This window comes from Hemicordylus capensis, chromosome 5 (assembly GCF_027244095.1).
Source record: "Hemicordylus capensis ecotype Gifberg chromosome 5, rHemCap1.1.pri, whole genome shotgun sequence".
Taxonomy (NCBI): Eukaryota; Metazoa; Chordata; class Lepidosauria; order Squamata; family Cordylidae; genus Hemicordylus; species Hemicordylus capensis.
Genome location: NC_069661.1, coordinates 49,490,950 through 49,511,203, shown reverse-complemented (window position 1 = coordinate 49,511,203; position 20,254 = coordinate 49,490,950). Strand labels below are relative to the sequence as shown.

The following is a 20,254-nucleotide window of genomic DNA, read 5'->3' as shown; positions in this document are numbered from 1 at the left end:
TATCTGGCACAGGAAGCCAATTTAGAGATGGTAGATTTGGATTTGGAAAAGCTGAGGTAGATTTTCAATTTAGCCATTGTTGTGTACAGCCTTTTCAGTATTCATCTGTAAAATAGGAGTGACAGGTGCTTACTTGGACTAATCAAGGAATGATGGTGACTGCTCCCTGTAGGGAAGGGTAAGCGTGTGGAACCATTCTAGCTTAGTTAGATTTGATGACCTCTAAGCAAGCAGTAGATCTTTAACGTGATCCATAGGACATTAGTAATCATGAATTATGTGCCTGTGCAGAACCTCACCGGTGGAATGCTCAAGCTCCTTTGGGTGCTTACAAACTGCCCCTTGTGCTTTGTGCATCTGTTTATTTTGACATTTCAAGCACCTCCTTCCTTAGTTCCTTTCCGACTGCCCTAGCATTCGCTTTATCGGACTCTGCTCCTCATCAGATTTGGTTCTGTGGATAAAGAAATATTGAATTTGTTTGAGGTTTTTGATTGGGACTGGCTTTAGACTACTCTTTGGTTTTTGGATGTTTGTTTAGTTGCTTGGATTTGGACTGGTTTTTTTGACTTGACGTGGCTTTGTTTAGGATTACACTGTATCAATGGACATTAAGAAAACTTTTAAGAAGTACAGGGAGTGCGGAGAAAAGTTGCCCTCTACTGATTGGTACAACCGCTGTTTATTATGTCTGGAGGAGGATCATAATAAGAGCCCCTGGTGGCGCAGTGGTAAAACTGCCGCCCTGTAAACAGAAGGTTACAAGTTCAATCCTGACCAGGGGCTCAAGGTTGACTCAGCCTTCCATCCTTCCGAGGTCGGTAAAATGAGTACCCAGAATGTTGGGGGCAATATGCTAAATCATTGTAAACCGCTTAGAGAGCTCTGGCTATAAAGCGGTATATAAATGTAAGTGCTATTGCTATTGCTATAATACCAGGAACTTCAAGATTTGTACATCTTTCTCTTGCTAAACGCTAGAGAACCAGGCTTTTTGGCTCAAAGGAGCATTATACAAACAGGCACTTCAACCTCTGCCGCCAGTGCCAAGGTTCCCCCAGTCTTCAATGCCAGTATCGACATCAATATGTAAACTGCCCTAAGCCATTTTTGGAAGGGTGGTATCTAAAAATAAAAAATAAATAAAAATAAATAGATAGATAGATAGATAGATAGATAGATAGATAGATATCAAAGCTGCAGCCTACATTGGGGCAGCCTAAGCCTTTGGTATTGAGTGGAGCTTTGACTTTGAAGCAACATGAGTTCAAGCGCCTGGCGGATATATCAAAGGACTCCACCTCGGGGCTGCACCATAGGAAGCATAAAAAGAAAAAGAAGTCCTCTGATGAGGAAATGGCTCTAACTTCCCCTTCGAGAAAACAGAAGACACAGGATACAGAGGAGTTTTGGATGTTAAGAAAATCTCATTGAACTCCATCGAGTTCATTGAACTCCTTCAGGAGATCAGATAATCAAGTTGCAGGCATCTCCTCTTTCGGCATTGAAGCAGACATTGAATTCCTGTCAACATTGATGTCGAGGGAGCATATTACCAGAAAACTGCCAGCTTTGATGTCTACTATATTGTGCCAGTTCTGTAGACATTGACAAGGCCATCAACATCGATAAACCACAATGATCAGATTTGTTTTATATTTTAGTTTAATATTTTAATTATGTCCTTTTTACAATCTTGTTTTTAAATTTTGCTGTAAACCGCCTTGGGATTGTTTTAGTGAAAGGCGGTATATAAATTTAACAATAAATAAGATAAATAAATATGATAACTGATGAGTGATCAACTGCTGCAGCTTACAGCTCAAAGACCAGATCCATCTGCTCTCAGGGAACAGTCTGGGTCTTCAACCCTCAGAATTCCGACTGCAGTGGCTGCAACATAATCAACTTTTGATTTCAGCAAAAATTTAGAAGCAGCCCCCTGTTACTTCTACTGCTGTGCCAGTAAATGTCAAAGAGGTGCACTGTGAGTGTGGGGCAGACACAAGATTCTTGTTCCACTAATCTAGTCCTGCACAACATAAGGCCTGGGGGCCAGATCCTGGGCTGGGGGCCAGCCTGCAGGGACTTTTTTCCTGGCCCCCAGGTAGGAATATCCTACAGCAAGAGCCACGAATTGCTCTAGGCCTGTCCCATGGATAAGCGGCAGTGGCTCAGCGCAGTTGGCCTACTGACACTATCCCCCTTTCCCCTCACCTTTCCCTCAGACTCCAACCCTCTGTTACTCCCTCAATCAGTCAATCATCTTTATTAGGGTCCAAGGCCAGCGTAAGATAGTATGAGGCAGTAATTATGAAAAGTACTTGCATTAGGATATTACATTAAAAACTATTACATTAACATTACTATAAAATGATTACTATAAAATTACGGATAGTTACTAAAGGTTATAAACTATAATTACTATAAAATGCTACTCTGGTGTGAGAAGGACTGTAAAGCTCCTACCACAAATTGTATTCAAATAGGGAGGGAACAGAGGCAAAAGTATGAGTACAAGCTCACTACGTTTATATTCAAAGCTGTATGCATCTGTCTATGAGAGGATAAAACGTGAAATATTTAAACTACAGGAAGGGGCGGCTAAAATATGTAGGACAGGATGACTAGCTGAGAGCGAAGCAGGCAAGTAAAATAGACAGTGGCTAAAATCAGTACAAGACATGGTTATGGACTGGCAGTCAGGACCCAGCGGATCTTGTATGCTGCCACACAGAACTTGGCAGTGTTACACATGAAGGCCCGATCTTTATCCGAAAGCAGCGTCCTGGTGTAAACTTGACTAGGGTGGCCAGGGAACTTGAGGAGCAGTGGAAGTATAAGTTTGTCACGACTGTCCTTATAAAAGGGGCAAGAGAGGAGTACATGCTCTTTGGTTTCTACCTCCCCAGTGTCACAGGGGCAAAGTCTTTCCATGATGGGTAGCTTTCTGTATTTGCCTTCCAGCACTGCAGTGGGAAGGGCATGACAATGGGCAAAAGAGAAAGCCTTTCTGTGGCTTCGGATTTCCAGTACGCAGCGGAGGAGATAATGAATCTAAGTCTTTCTGAGGACAGGAAACCTAGTGCCCTGCCAAGGTCAGCCAGGTGCTCAGTGTCCAAAACGCTCTGTTTGATGGCCACTTTTGCCTTGTCACAGCCCATAGCGAGTTGGAGGGGCAGGGAGAAGCCCAGTAGCGCCACTTTACTCCAGACTGCCATTTCCAGGAGGATTGGAAATTCTCCTGTAGGGTCAGAGGGGCCAGGCCCCGAGGGCTGAGAGCTAGTTTGAGCTAGTGGTTGAGAACGGTTATCTACACCCTGGCCTCAACTTTTATCATACCAGAATCCAGGCATAGAATAGCAATAGAGACATAGTAAGGCACTTGTAGGGCTGCTCTTAGGCATTTAGACTGGACACCTTCTAGTGAGGCAAGATTGGAGGGGGTTCCCTGATGGGCCCCATAGAGTAGTTGAGCCAACGGCTTGGCGTCAAATAGTTTAAGTGCTGCTGGTACGTAGTGGCCACCTCTAGTCCGTAAGAACTTCAGAATGGCAGTGGAGCTTCTCTGTGCAGTGAGGATGACATGATCACAATGGGCCTTTCGTGTGCCAGACGTATGAAGGACCACCCCCAGATATGTGAAGGAAGCGACCTGCTCAATTCTGTGGCCTACAGTATCCCAGTGGCAGTCTGGCGAAGGCCATGACCTTAGTTTTTTGGTAATTAATTTCAAGTTGTTCACTCTTGCAGAACTGTGCAAGTGTCACCAACACCCAGGCCTATAGGGGCCCTTGAGAGGATTGCCACATCATTGGCGTATAGTAGGAAGGAAATGCTTCTTTCGGCCAGCTTGGGGAGATGGAAAAACAGGTTGCATACCTGTAACTGATGATCTGGAAGAGATCCGTTGTATTCATAAATATGGGTTCTGCGCCTGCGCAGTGACCTCACGGACTGACTAGCTAGCTCCTCGCTCCGCCCTCAACTGCCATGCACGAGGTCATGCTTCCCTTATCTCCGGCAGTTGGGTCGTGTCTCTTTCAGTTTCTGTTTGACCGCCGTTGCGTCAACACCTCGGACTGTAAGCTCCTCGGCTAGTTAGTTACTTATTCCAAAAAAAAAAAAAAAAAACTTGGACAGATCGACGGACTTTGACATTGGACTGTATATTGGACTGAGTACGGATTAACCTTGAAAAGAAAAGCGAAAACAAGATTCTCCCGTTACGGGAATGACTGAGACCATGGCGACCCGAGACAAGCCCCAAACAACCCATATTTATGAATGCAACGGATCACTATCCAGATATTTGGGTTGCTGAGATGGCTTACCATGGCATTGATATAAAAGTTGAAAAGAAGTGGGGCCAAGATACAAACGTGTTTGACTCCCTTTTAGGTCGGGATATGGTTCGTAAGACATCCTTGGGGTCACCTCACCCTGAGTGTTTTCTCTGTGTGAAGGGTGTGAATTAGGTAGAGCAGATGTTGATCAATTGAGGAAGATTCCAGCCTCTCCCATAGCTTAACTCGGGATATTGAGTCAAAAGCAGCCTTGAGATCTATGAAGGCAGCGTAAAGGGAGGCTGAACTGTTGGAGGAATACTTTTCAATGAGATGTTGGCACACCAGGCATTGAACAATTGTGGCTCTGCCTTCCCTAAAACCTGATTGCTCATCTGCCAGCAGATTTTCTTGTTCTAACCAGTCCTTGAGTTTCCATTGTAGGTGTCTGGTGTATATCTTGCTGATGGGCCTATAGTTGGCAGAGTCATCCCTTCTTCCCTTTTTAAAAATGGGGATGATGATCGTCAACCCTCAGTTCTTGGGAATACGGCCATGAGAGTTAATGCAGGGAAACAGTGAAGCCAGAACTGGGACCCACCACTTCAGATTGCTTTTTATAAGATCCATAGGGATGAGGTCTTCCCCAGGGACCTTCCCCACTTTGGACTGGGAGACAAGAGACTCAACCTCCGCTGCAGAAACCAGTGGCCAGACCATCTATTTATTCTACAGAGGAGTTGAAAGTGTATCATGTTCAGGTTGCTGAGTTGGCTTCGGGCTAAAGATAAAAAACAGTCTGCCGAGATCAAAGATCCTGTGTATGATTTTATGGCAGCTTCAGTCTGCGCAACCAGTTACTCTGCCTATGCTTCCGGTACAGGTCGAGTATCCCTTATCTGGACATCTGAAATCTGGAATGCTCCAAAGTCATACCACGCTGTAACAAAATGAAACAAAATGCCTCTGCTCACTTTAAAAATGCAGTCAAGTTGCCTTCCTCAGGGCCATCCTGCCACTGCCCCCCTCAGGGCCAGGCCAGGCTGTCCCGCTGCCGCCTGCCTGCCCACCACTACCACCACCACCAGCGCCGCCAGCCTCCTCCACTCGCCTCTTCAGCTGTTCACCTCCTTGCTGCCATCATTATTTCTCACTGCTGGAACTCTCGCACGCTCTCACAAGAGTTCTGCCTCGCATTCCAGACCCCCGTCTACCAAAATTATATGCCTATATATAGAATATTCCGAAATCCGGAACACTGCCGGTCCCAAGCAGTCTGGATAAAGGGTACTTGACATGTAATAACAAAAGCAGCACAATCCGCTTGGGAGGTGCTTTCTTCTTCTACCCCAACATCTAAGAGGTTGGAGGGCTTGTATTGAGAACAGGAAGAGGATTCTCCTTTCCTTCTAGAACATCCTCTACCAAATTCTTTAGTAATTGACTGTGAAACAAAGAGTAAATCCATTCACTGCCATTCAGCTCCAGTGGAAAAGGAAGGGAGTAGAATTGACAATTTGGGCAGAAGAGAATATTCCACAGCTTGTCTCTCAATCAAGATTGCGAATTACATGACCTGTATGGTGAAATATCATCATCCCATATGGGATAATTTATACAAAGATGTGAAAAGCCTACCAGATGAATTTCAACAAAAATTTAAAAATAACTTTGCAAAATAAATTGGCCTAACTCAGCAGCATTTCAGTATGGTGAAACATTTGGCTGAGACAGAATCGCAGTCATTGGCTACAGCCAATCTTGAAACAGGCCCTTTGAAGGGCATTCTGTTTAGAGTTTGAAACACATAAAATGGCCCATTTCGACCTTGAAAGGTTCTGCAAATCCCTACTTGTTCCTGTAAAATGTTTAGGGGCAAGGGGGGATACCCTACAAGCTACATCGGAAGCTGCCTTATACTATAGTCCTTATACTATAGTCCGTTGGCCCATGTAGTTCAGTACTGCCTACACTGACTGGCAGTGGTTCTCCTAGATTTCAGGCAGGAGCCTTTCCCAGCTCTACCTAGAAGCCATCTCCAGCAAAGCAGATGCTTTACTACTGAGCTAAAGCCCCATCCAGGTTAGAAGCTGGCAAACACTAAATTTTAAATGTATGCTTCTACTGTAAAGTGTGGTCAATCTTCACATCCAATTTCAAAGAGAAATGTAAACAACTGTTATAATAATCACCCTCCTAATAGTATAGCTGAAGTTGGTAGTTGACTCGAGCAACTGCTTTGTGTGCCTTTATTTGCTGTTAGAGCTTTTCTTTTGTCTTTATGCAGAAAATGATGAGGTGAGGCAAGATAACGAAGGAAACATTGACCACGTGGCTGTCGTATCAACAAACATTATTTTCTTTGTCGTCTTATTTGTGTTTGCGGTCTTTGAAACGTAAGTGTATCCAACTTCTCCATTATCTGATTGACACTTTTGTAGTGCTACAGGAGTCCTCATAGGTGCAGAACATATTCTTCAAAATGACAGATCAGAGACCTTGGCTGGAGTTGCATTATTGGTTTATACTGTGAGTATGACGAGATTAGAGTGGCATGGGAATGTTGGCCTCAGCATATGACAAAAGGCCGGATTCATAATAGTTACTTATATGTATGATATTTCAAATGGCCAATTTATTTATTGCTAACTTACTACTAACAGCATTCTTGGCTCCTTCAGGTTACATAGGCAAAAATAGAGGGGTACCTGCCCCCCAAGATGGGGGAGGAGATTTTAGATTTTATAATTAAAAATAGACATGCGGGAGCGGGAGAGTAAAGAGGTTAAGGAAGGAAGAACATGGGCAAATGCAGTTGCATGTACTTAATCTTTATTCTCAGCTGCAATTAAGCTTTAAGGGAGTAAACCGTATGGAAATGGTGGGTTTTTGAGAAAGAATGTAAAGGACAGGAAAGAGGTGGCATCATATTCATGTTCAGGGAGGAAACACTGCAAGTCATCAAATTGCATTAGTAAACCTATAATTCATTTGAGTGTGATAATTGTGGAAGTTTGTAGTGGCATAGAATTGTTTGATTTGAATTAACCACTGGATTTGCAATCGCAACATATGCTATCATTCAAATACATTAATACATTATTCTTAATTTGGATCAATATGAAAGCCAAAATATTCACATCCATCCAATAAAGGGTAAAATTGAAAATATGTTTTTATTTAGCACATTTACAAACCGCCCCAAACTCGCATCTCTGGGCAGTTTACAATAAAAAAATAAGTTTTAAAAAGCATTAAAATGTTAAACACTAAAACAGTTTTAAAGAAACAAATTCTATAACTCTAATTAAAAGCCTGGATGAATAAATGTGCCTTCATAGCCGTTTTAGAAGCTGTCGGAGATGGGAAGGCTCTTATTTCTGTAAGGCATGCATTCCAGAGTATTGGGGCAGCAATGGAGAAGACCCGTCCCCGAGTAGCCCTGGTGGCAACTTCAAATAGACCTCCCCAGATGATCTCAATAGGCGGCAGGGCTCATAACGGAAAAGGCATGTTCTTAAGTTATTAGGGACTAACATTTTTGTCTCTAACCATATAGTAATACAAGTCCACCATACAAAAAACCTCTTAAAATCATAGGAGAACTGCCTATCTTACTGGAGCCTTACAATGTAATTTTATACATATTTACTTGAAAGTAAGTCCTGCTCTGACCAATGGGGCTTACTTCTTAATAAGTGTGTCTAGATTGCAACTGTAACATTGATTAATGTTTCATTTGCAGCCATCTGTCATGTCTTCAGTTGTTTCATAAACTAACTATTTACTTCTCAGTCTCCTGGCCACCAGCTGTTACAGTCAACCTAATAAATGCAGAATATTGATAATTTAATAACTTTAAAATCTAGAAAACAAAGAAGAATCATAGTAAGATCAAAAGGTAATTCATAATTAAGCGCTTTAAAATTCTCTAAAGTTATGAACCTCTGTACAGGTTGACCACATTGCCATCAACATTTCACTGTCTTATTAGCATAATGTGTTGTGGAGCAGAGGAGTGAGAGAGAGGGGGCTTTAAAAAAATTAGGAGTATAGAGTGCCAATCATACAAACTTTTTAGTGCTATTGATCCCAAATAATACCAGATGCAGAGATCATACCTCAGGAACATATTTCCCTTCAGACACTAAAAAGAGGGCTTCCCCCAAGGTGTTCTGCAAGAAGTTTCATTTCTACCTACCTACCTGCTTTCTGCTTTGATATTTATTTATTTATTTTATTATTAGAAACATTTAATATACCACCCACTCCGAAGAGTCTGGGCGGTGTACAAAAACATGCAAAGCAAGACAACATTAAAACTACATTCTAAATTAAAAACTAAACTAACAAAAAAGGGAAAAAAACAAATAGGTAAACTACAGGGCAAAAGCCTGGTGAAAAAGAAAAGTCTTCAATAGAGATTTAAAAATCAGTAAGGAAGGGGCTAAATGAATCTGAAGGGGAAGGGAGTTCCAGAGAAGTGGGGCAGCAACCAAAAAGGCCCTTTCATGGGTCCTGCTGCCCCGAACCTGTGGGAAATCAGGGACCGACAAAAGGGCCATCTGAGATGATCTGACCGGACGGGATGCAACTGGATGGGAGAGACGGGTCTGTAGGTAGACAGGCGCCAAACCCCACAAGGCTTTGAAGGTCAGAACCAGGACCTTAAATTGAACTTGGAAGCGAATAGGCAACCAGTGTAATGACTGCAGGAAAGGTGTTACCCTGTCATATTTTCTGGCACCCATGAGTAGGTGAGCCGCTGCATTCTGGACCCGTAGTAGCTTCCCGATCGTCCTCAAAGGTAACCCTAGATAGAGAGCGTTATAATAATCTAAGTGGAAGATAACAAGGGCATGGGTCACTGTCATTAATGCCTGCCGGTCAAGGGAAGGGCGTAATTGGTGAACCAGATGGAGCTGGGCAAAAGCACTTCTGGCCGCAGCCTCCACCTGCTGTTCAAGCAGGAGGCGCAAGTCCCTGCTTGATACTCACTTAGGCTTGTCTCCAAGGCCTTGTTTAGTATGACTGTTGAGTTTCTCAATTAATTGTAATTGGGGACTTAAGTTAACTCTTTAAATCACTCAAGACACTTCATCCTAGGCAAAGAATAGAGGGTGTTAATGGCTTTTGTTTTTGTTTTCCAGCATAGCTACACCGTTGTCAATGGATATGTATTCCTGGACAAGGAAAAAAGCAGTGTTTATCAATGGACTAATACTTGGTGCAATTGGCATTGAATCAGTTATTGTATTTTTAGCAGTTAAAATAATTTCCAAAAAGTAAGTGATTAAAGATATGGTGTTTCATTGTGTGCCTTTTTAAAAAAAAGCTTTATTACAACAGAGAAATTTGTGGTCTTTAATATTTGGTGACTTCTAGCTTGCAAATCTATAGCTAAACTTGACTAAAGTATTTACGTACTGTAAGCACAAGTACTCCCCACATGCTGTAATATTCTACTATAGAAGCTCCATGTTTCATTAAGTAGGAAAAGGAAACAGACTTTAGGTATGCAGAATCTAGCATATACTGATGTTTTTTCTTCACTAACTCTTGAAAATGAATGCTGTAATTCATTTTTGTATTTATAATGGTGTACACAAATTGTAGTTTTTATTACCCAACAGGACTGGTGAACGTGCTCTGCTATATGGAGGCCTGGTGATTATTTTGATTGGATTCTTTGTCTTATTACCTTGGGGAAAGCAGTTACCCAATATCCAGTGGGAAGGTATACATATAAATGTTAATATTTGTAGTTTAACCTTTGTAGTTTACTGTGAGTGTGTGTAAACACGTGGTATTTGTTTGTCTATTTTCACAGATATAAAGAATCATTCTGTTCCATTTGTGACCTTCAGTGAAAGCTTTACATCTTTCAGGACACTGGAAACTCTATCCAATAATAGTTCTGAAGCAACAGGATGTCCTGTTGTACAATCTTGGTGTTTCTATACCCCAGTAATCCATTTGGGCCAGTACATCACTACTGACATCCTAATAGGGCTAGGATACCCAATCTGTAATGTCATGTCATATACTCTATATTCAAAAATCTTAGGACCAAAGCCTCAGGTAAGATATAGTTGTAGTTTTTACATATAGTGAGTGCTTGTGTAAATATAGGGAGTGGGGTCACAAGCTGCTTCCATGGCATTTGGCGTGAAATGAGTAAGTGTCTAAGTTCTTGGTGTATGGGGGCAATTAATGTTTAGTATTAAAACTGACTTAGGGAGCAACTAATTAGTTTGTACTTATTGCATCAAAATTCAGTTAAACATACAAAAAGTGCTTTTAATGTAAATAAGAGAATAGAGACATACTTAATTACAACTAGTGTATCTTAGTCTCTTTGGCACCAGTCAGTAGAGGTGTACATGAAACTAATTTTGCATTCCATTCAGAGCTCGAAATGGAATGCAAAATGCGTGGATCATTCTTTTGGAAGAACACCATTCTGAACACAATGTTCCAAGTGCCATTTCGGATTCCAAAATGGTGCTCTTCTGGCCTCTGCGCACACAAGGTGGCCATTTGCATGGTGGTGTGGACCATGCAAATGGTGGCCATGCATGTGGAGAGGCCAGAAGAGTGCCATTTTGGATTCCAGTCAAAATGGGGTTGTTCTGTTCCGAGTTTGGAACACTCGAAAAGGCCTGTTTCAAGGTGGAACGTTCTGAACACAGAACATTCTGCACATCTCTACTAGTCAATGGTCTTGACACTGGAGTGCTCCCCTTTCTGTCCACTAGGAGGCAGGATTTATTGAAAGAGGGAAAAGCTTGTCTCGGTATTCTTCTGTGGATAAACTGATCTTAGAGTCAGTAACTGGGTTTTAACTGCATGTACACATTTATTTATTTATCATATTTCTGTATCACCTGATACGTACATCACATTGCCTTGGCCGATCCTATCTTGATATCTAAACATAACTTTAAAAAAAAACTTGCACCAACTAGGGAGAAAGGAATAAAGGCAACTCATCTTCAGTGTTCCCTGTAACAGGGATTCCCAGATGTTGTTGACTACAACTCTCATAATCCCCAGCCCAAGGCCATTGCAGCTGGCAATGCTGGGAGTTGTAGTCATCAACATCTGGGAATCCCTGTTACAGGGACACTGCTCATGATAAGGTACTATGTCTCTGTTCTCTATATTTCTGTTACTCCTGTATGACTTTAATTATACATATATTAGTTTGCAGGCAAAACTGTTTAAACATTAGTTAAAATCTCCTCATTCCTCCTTTGCCTAGATGTCAGATTTGGCAGTAACAATCTTTTGATCTATTTAGGGTATCTACATGGGCTGGCTAACAGCCTCTGGAAGTGGCGCACGCATAGTTGGTCCAGTGTTTGTCAGCCAACTCTACACTCGCCAGGGACCCCGCTGGGCATTCGGCCTAATCTGTGGAATTGTTGTTCTCTCTCTCATATTCTTAGAAGTAGTGTACAAGAGACTCGTTTCATTTTCTGTCAGATATGGGAGGCTATTGGAACAGATTGAGTAATTTCTGGCCAAATGACCTGTTGTGGCTAGTCTGTGTCATTGCTACTATCCAAGGAACGATTGTGCTGTACCTTTCATTGGCCAGTGTGCCCTGTAGAAATGGCATATCCTATTACTGATCCTATATCCTACTACTACTGAAAAGACTTATCACTGGTATAAAACTGGGCAAGTTTTGTTGCATATTAATCACAGCAGCCTAACAGTGATGGTACATATAATTGCAAGTGATTTCACCAGCCCTAACTCTACTTACTGTTTTGGTATAACTTTTTAAATGCCTTGATTCTGTGAATCAGGTTTTATTGAAAGTGTTTTTCAAACTCAATTTGAAAGAGCTGTGTGTGATGCACTTTTACAATTGCTACCTCTTCTAAATTTTATGAATGCTTCTTAAGATTCAGCATGAGCTAATACAGTAAATAAAATATCTTGAAAAATATAATTGTAACTGGTGTTAATCTGTAAATACAAAGAATGCTTTATACAAAAACAGTTCAGGTAGGAGTGAATTTTTAATATTTGAGAATGGAGTTCTGCTTCATGTAGTACTTCCTAATCAGCAGCAACTACTACTACAAATATTTATATACTGCTTTTTGTCATGTGGCATTCCTCTCCCAGATCTTGTGTTTTATGTTCCTGACTGGTTCATCTGCAACCACTGAGAGGCAGATTCAGACTGCTGAAGCCCAATAATTGCGAATAACCACACTGTCAAAATCCTGGTGCTCATATGGTAAAGGACAAGCCTGTTGATGCAAATAATGTAGAGGACTAATCTTGCCTTTGACATACATAGAAAACGCTCAGATAAAATTTTGCAGAGTAGAAATAAAATAAGTAAGGTTGCACCTACCTGTAACTGCTGTGCCATTCTTCAGGTGTTGTCTGTGCAGCCATACTTACAGGTATTCTGTAGGAATTGTGGCCCCTCCCCTGCCTGTCAGTATGAACTAGCTTGTAACAGCTGAATATATGGGAGGGGCCTCCACTCCTTACTTCTCAGATCTGGACTGTGATCCGTTGATTCCATAAGGAAATGGGTTCTGCGCCTGCGCAGGTACCTCACGGACCAACTAAGCAGATCCTCGCAACGCCCAACCACCCTCACGCACTTCCTGAGTCTGTTATATTGAGCAGTTGGGCGTCGTCCTATCAGTTTCTGTTTGACCGCTGTAACGTTCAGACTTTGTTTGGGCTCCTCAGTAGCAGACACATTGTATTACTTCAGATTTATTGGCTAGGAACTTAGGACTGTAAATGGAATAGATTTGGTTATCAGACTTGGTTAGTTGACAGATTTCCTTGTCTACCTGATATTCTTGACCTTCTGAACGTTTTTTCATGGATTGAGATCGCATAACGGACTAATTTGTTAACTGATTGGACTGCCCTTCGGATACTGACTTCGGACTGCTCATGGATCGTCTCATAATGGGAGCCAAGAAGACTTTTAAACGTTGTGTAAAGTGCCGCGCTAAGTTACCATCTACCGATTATCACGCAGCTTGCCTATTGTGCCTGGGAGAGGAGCACAATACGACAGCCTGCAAAATTTGCTGCTCATTTTCTAAGCAGACCAGGACAAATAGAGCTTTACGCCTGAGAGCAGCATTGTATGACGAAGCGCTTCGTCCCCCTACGCCTCGCCTGAGCCCCACCATTGACATCAACGGGAAGCGGCTCAATGGGATGGATCGGCGTCGGCATCGAGATCGAAGCAGCATGGATCTGAAAAGACTCAGTCTAAAACCGTGCCTGCGAGCGACATGTTTAAAAAACCTAAGACGGTCGCCTTGAAGGAAATTAAACACACTAGCAAAAAGCAGCATCATAGCTCCGATGGACATCGAGCTACAATAAGTCAAGACACCCTCCAGAGCGCCTTCTCTGTCATGAATACTGCTGCTTACTGAGATCTCATGGGGAGGTTCGATTACGGCTGCCACCAGCTCATTTGGTAATGACGCAGGACTGGGCCTTCCCTGAGACTGCTTTGGAATGTGCTTCCTGTTGATATAAGAGCTTCTCCATCTCTGGTTGCCTTAAAAAAAAAAAAGCACTTAAGACACACCTGTTTTCTCAGGCCTTTTGCTATGCTATTCTTTAAAATAATAACATAAAATATATTTGTAAAAATTATTTTTTAAATTTATGATTTTAAAATTGTGTTTACACCACCTTGAGATTCAGGTGTTAGGCAGTTTATAAATTTATGTATTTATTTCATTGAATCTATATACTGCCTAATATAGAAGTCTCTAGGCGGTGTATAGAATTAAAACATAATATAAAATATAAAACATTTAAAATACTTTAAAAGATAAATAAATACACATTAAAATTTTAAAAATTTAGTTTGTTAAAAGCCTGAGAAAACAGGTACATCTTCAGGGTCCTCCTAAAAACAAACAGAGAAGGAGATGCTCTTATTGCAGCAGGGAGCACAGTCCAAAGCCCTGGGGCAGCCACAGAGAAAGCAAATGAGTTGGCGGCAACCATAACTGGACTTCTCCAGATGATCTTAATAGGTGACAGGGTCAGTGACAGAGAAGGCAGTCTCAAGTACCCTGGACCTCAGCCGTTAAAGGCTTTATAAATGATAACCAGTACTTTGTATTTCGTTCGGAAACATATCGGCAGCCAGTGCAATTCTTTCAGAATCAGTGTTATATGGTCCCTTTGGGTAAACCCAGAGACCCAAATGGCTGCCGCATTCTATACCAATTGTAGTTTCCGAACTACGTACAAAGGCAGCCCCATGTAGTGTGCATTACAGGAGATCCAGGAGCACTCCCAGACAACAAATCTGATCTTTTAGGGGGAGTGTAACCCCATCCAGAACAGGCAGATCTAAACCATCTCCTGGATCCTGACCCACTATGGACAGTTCCTCCATCTTGTTTGGATTCGACTTTAGCCTGTTATCCCTCATCCAGCTCAATATCACCTCCAGGCAGGCACTTGTGGTCATGCCATTTCCTGATGAAGTTGGTATGGAGAAATAGATCTGGGTGTCATCAGCATATTGATAGCATCCCAGTCCAAACTTCTTGATGATCTCTCCCAGCGGTTTCATGTAGATGTTAAAAAACATTGGAGACAGCATGGAGCCTTGTGGAACCCCACACTTTAGCTCTTGCTTTTCAGAGCAACAATCTCCAAGTGACACCATCTGGAATCTGCCATAGAGGTAGGAACAGAACCACTATAAAATAGTGCTACCCAATCTCACCTCCTTCAAGAATGGTATTGAAAGCCGCTGAGAGATCCAAAAGGATCTGCAAAGTCACAGTCCCTCTATCGGTTGCCAACTGGAGATCATCTATCAGGCCGACCAAACCAGTCTCAACCCCATATCCCACCCGAAAGCCAGTCTGGAAAGGATCTAAATAATCTGTTATCCAAAACTGCCTGGAGCTGAGAAGCCACCACTCAATCATCCTGCCCAACCAAGGAAGATTAGAGATAGGTCTGTAATTAACTAAGTCTGATAATGTAATAAATAACCTCTTAAGCTTATCTTTAGCCTGCTTTTCGTTGCTCCTTTTTTAGGATAACTGCTTGAATCTGGTCTCTAACAAATTTATTATTAGTATGTCTGCTAGCTAACTAATCTTTCTTTCACTTAGCCCCTGTATTAATTAGGCTTCTTCTAGGATCTTTGGGTTTTGAAAGCATCAACTATGTGGCTGGCTTCCTATATAACAACTTCCTCTATTCCCAGTAAGTGGAGGATGGGGCATTGTGATGCATCCAAGGGGCAAAGGAATCCCACCTGGAAGGTTAATGATACTATGGATTATAATTATTTTGATGCCATGAACCTCTTGAAAAAACTGTTTCCTTGGTTGGCCATTCAGAATTGCTGAAAATCTATTGACTCAGTGCACTATGATTCCTCTGATGGATTTGTTACATCTGATATCCCCAACTTGGACAGTCTCTTGAGTGTAATGAGATTGTTTCCTCAGCTCTTGGCTAATTGACAATGCATCTGTTGTCTGCTTGAGTGCTTTGTCTTTTTGTCTGCTTGTACTTTGGGATCTGTGCTGTTTAAGTTTATACACTGAGGGAAATAAGTATTTGATCCCCTGCTGATTTTGTCCGTTTGCCCTCTGACACAGAAATGACCAGGCTATAATTGGAATGGTAGGTTTATTGTAGCTGTGAGAGACAGAATAACAACAAACAAACCCTCAAAAGCCCAGTGCCCAAAAGTCAGCGATGGATTTGCATTGTAGTGAGGGAAATAAGTATTCGATCCCCTATCAACCAGCAAGATTTCAGGCTCCCAGGTGTCTTTTCACTATATGCAGGTAACGAGCTGAGATGAGGAACACCCTCTGTAAGGGAGTGCTCCTAATCCCAGCTTGTTACAGTACCTGTATAAAAGACACCTGTCCATAGAAGCAAGTAATCACTCCGCTTCCAAACTCACCACCATGCCCAAGACCAAAGAGCTGTCGAAGGATGTCAGGGACAAGGTTGTAGACCTGCACAAGCCTGGACTGGGCTACAAGACTATCGCCAAGCAGCTTGGTGAGAAGGTGACTACAGTTGGCACGATAACTCGCAAATGGAAGAAATACAAAACAACTGTCAATCTCCCTCGGTCTGGGGCTCCATGCAAGATCTCACCTCGTGGAGTTGCAATGATCATGAGAACGGTGACAAAGCAGCCCAGAACTACACGGGGGGAACTTGTCAATGATCTCAGGGCAGCTGGAACCATAGTCACCAAGAAAACAATTGGTAACACACTACACCGTGAAGGACTGAAATCTTGCAGTGCCCGCAAGGTCCCCCTGCTCAGGGCAGCACATGTACAGGCCCGTCTGCAGTTTGCCAATGCACATCTGAATGATCCAGAGGAGAACTGGATGAAAGTGTTGTGGTCAGATGAGACCAAAATCGAGCTCTTTGGCATCAACTCAACTCGCCGTGTGTGGAGGAGGAGGAATGCTGCCTATGAGCCCAAGAACACCATCCCCACCGTCAAACCTGGAGGTGGACACATTATGCTTTGGGGGTGTTTTTCTGCTAAGGGGACAGGACACCTTCACCGCATCGAAGGGACGATGGACGGGACCATGTACCGTCAGATCTTGGGTGAGCACCTCCTTCCCTCAGCCAGGGCATTGAGAATGGGTCGTGGATGGGTATTCCAGCATGACAATGACCCAAAACACACAGCCAAGGCAACAAAGGAGTGGCTCAAGAAGAAGCACATGAAGGTCCTGGAGTGGCCCAGCCAGTCTCCAGACCTTAATCCCATAGAAAATCTGTGGAGGGAACTGAAGGTTCGGGTTGCCAAACATCAGCCTCGAAACCTTTCTGACTTGGAGAGGATCTGCAAAGAGGAGTGGGACAACATCCCTCCTGGGTTGTGTGCAAACCTGGTGGCCAACTACAAGAAACGTCTGACCTCTGTGATTGCCAGCAAGGGTTTTGTTACCAAGTACTAAGACATCTTTTGTGAAGGGATCGAATACTTATTTCCCTCACTACAATGCAAATCCATCGCTGACTTTTGGGCACTGGGCTTTTGAGGGTTTGTTTGTTGTTATTCTGTCTCTCACAGCTACAATAAACCTACCATCCCAATTACAGCCTGGTCAATTCTGTGTCAGAGGGCAAACGGACAAAATCAGCAGGGGATCAAATACTTATTTCCCTCACTGTATCTGCTCTCTTATCAGTCAGCTTACCTGTCTGAGATACTTCTAGGTCTTTAAAAAACAAAAAACAAAACTAAAAACATGTACTTAATGGATCTGCCCTCCTCTCCACAGGCTCTTTGCCTGAGTCATGTATTGTCAAATCTCCTGAGCTGAAGGGACAGTCTCTCTCAGAGGTTGTGTTAATAGGTGTTAAGGTTAAGTGTGTGTTGAGGCAGTGTCAACCCCCTGGTGACCACAGAGCCCTGTGGTTGTCTTTGGTAGAATACCAGCTCTAAAGCCATTTCACGCTGGCTATGGGGTTGAGACAGCCTTGGTTGGCTTGATAGGTGACCTTTACTGTGGGAGTATGACTCTGCTGGTTCTTCTGGATCTCTTGGCGGCATTCGATACCATCAAGCATGGTATCCTTCTAGATCTCCTGGGGGAGTTTGGGATAGGGGGCACTGCCTTGCAGTGGTTCCGTTCCTATCTCTTGGGTAGATTCCAGATAGTGGAGCTTGGTGACAGTTGCTCCTCAAAACAGGAGCTGTTATATGGAGTCCCTCAGGGCTCCATTCTGTCACCAATGCTGTTTAACATCTACATGAAACCACTGGGTGAGGTCATCAGGAGGTTTGGTGCTGGGTGCTATCAGTATGCTGATGACACCCAAATCTACTTCTCCTTTTCATCTTCAGGAAATGGCACTCATTGTCTAAATGCCTGCCTACAGGCAGTAAAGCCCTGAATGGCTTGGGCCCGAGATATCTTAGAGAGCGCCTTCTTTTACGTGATCCCCACCACACGTTAAGGTCATCTGAGGAGGTCCGTCTCCAGTTACCACTAGTTCGTTTGGTGGTGACTCAGAGGCGAGCCTTCTCTGTAGCTGCTCCCAGGCTGTGGAATGCACTCCCAGCGGAAATTCACAATCTTAATTCCTTACTGACCTTCAAGAGAGCCCTTAAAACCCATCTGTTTGGCCTGGCCATTCAAGATTTTTAATTAGTTTTAATTGTTTTAATGCTAACCTGGTTTTCAGGGTTTTAATTGTTCTGGTAGTTTAATTGTTTAAGGTGTTTTTAATTGGTGTTCATATTTATATTTGTTTTAATTGTTATTGGTTTTAATGGTTTCTGTTTTTAATTGTAAACCACCCTGAGCCATTTCGGAAGGACGGCATAAAAATCAAATAAATAAATAAATAAATAAATAATACAGTATAAATATAGGAGGGGTTTACCATTGTGATCTCCCATGCAGTTGGAGATGATGCCTTTCAGCATCTTCCTATATCGCTGCTGTCCAATATAGGTGTTTCACATAGTCTGGGAACCATACCAGTGGGAAGTCGAACCAGCAACCTCTGGCTTGCTACCAACCTCTGACTGGAAGGAAGCAGTTCTGGACAGGTAAGCTCTGAGGCAATGATGGATGTCTAAGTGGTACCATTCCTTTTCTTTGGCGTGGCTGGGATTCAGACAAAAAGGAGAGCAGGATCACGTCTTGCGATCTGTGAAAGACAGAGGTGACCTTAGGCTGGAAAGATGGGTTAGGGATTGTAGCCTTCCAATCCTGACTGATGAAGTCAAGCAAGAAAATGTAAAAAATTGAGTTTGACAGTTCTCAGCTCTAACACTCATCTGGCTGACGAGATGGTGATAAGGAATGCCAGTCTGCATGACATGATGCATAGTGGTATAGACAAGAGTGGTTCAAATAGTGGAGTATGAAGGACTCTTGTGTGCCCTTTATGGGTCCCATGAGGGGAATCTATGTACAGTTGGAGATGATGAGAGTAGTGCCTTGAAGAAACCGCTTGAGCTGTGGGTGAAGGCCACACTTTTTAGAGGGTGAAAGAAGATTGGCCAGGGCAGTCTGCTTCTCACTTGATTGTAATAGCCCTGAGACCACAGTCAAGGCTGTCCTGATAAAATGGCGAGTTCTGAAATGCCACATTGGTCCACAGAAAGGTGCCACTTTCTGTACCAACAGAGAAAGACACACCAGCTGCATTGGTAAATCCTGTTGGACACCCTTTGAGATGCAAGAATTGTTGAGGACCCTTGAGTTATAATTGTGGCTCTTTAAGTTGTGCTCAGTTGCCATGTGGCAAGCTTGAACCATGCTGGGTCATGGTGGTATACTGGGCCCTGGCCGAGATTGGGGAAAACATGTAGAAACCATGGACCCACAACTGTGAGGTGAAGCATTTTGGGAAACCAGGGCAAATATGGCCAAAATGGTGCCACCAGAATCACCTGGCCCTTGAGCAGCCAGATCTGGCGCATTAGTTGACTGAGCATTGATACTGGAGGGAACACGTATAGCAGTTCAGGCCATGGGGATGAGTGTCTGCTGCTTCTGCCCCTGCACAGGGGAAGTGAGAGAAAAACCTGGGGAATGTCTTGATTGGTGAGGTAAGTAGGTCCACTTGGGGTTGGCCTAGCCCTTGATCAATAGCTGGAATGCCCATCGGCTCCACTCCGCGCGGTGGTCTAGACGGTTGAGCCAGTTGGCTTCGTTGTTCAGGGAACAAGACATGATGTCCTATGAGTGCAGTGTAGCAGTAGGAGCGCTTCCTGGTATAGGGACTTCAATCAAGTTCCTTGTGTTCCAAGTTCATGTGTGCCTTGGCGGTGACATTGTTTGTACACACCAATACATGGTGGTGTAGTAGTAGATTTGAAGGCTTGGAGTGCTAAGCACATGGCCCTCAGCTCCAGGCAGTTGCTATTGTATGTCTTTCTCCCTGAGGGGACCACTTCCCTTGTGTGGAGTGCTGAA

At 43.1% G+C, this 20,254-nt stretch overlaps 1 protein-coding gene across 1 annotated transcript in view; it reads left to right on the top strand.

Moving 5' to 3' along the window:
- The window catches only part of MFSD8 (major facilitator superfamily domain containing 8), a 28,862-nt gene extending 12,992 nt beyond the window's left edge, over positions 1-15,870 (top strand). Inside the window, exons 8-12 of the mRNA XM_053252236.1 lie at positions 6,574-6,682; positions 9,437-9,571; positions 9,920-10,023; positions 10,117-10,367; positions 11,590-15,870. Coding sequence (XP_053108211.1) covers positions 6,574-6,682; positions 9,437-9,571; positions 9,920-10,023; positions 10,117-10,367; positions 11,590-11,805 — 815 coding nt within the window. The 3' untranslated portion in view covers positions 11,806-15,870. The remainder of the gene's footprint in view (positions 1-6,573; positions 6,683-9,436; positions 9,572-9,919; positions 10,024-10,116; positions 10,368-11,589) is intronic.
- Positions 15,871-20,254: the final 4,384 nt, after the last annotated feature.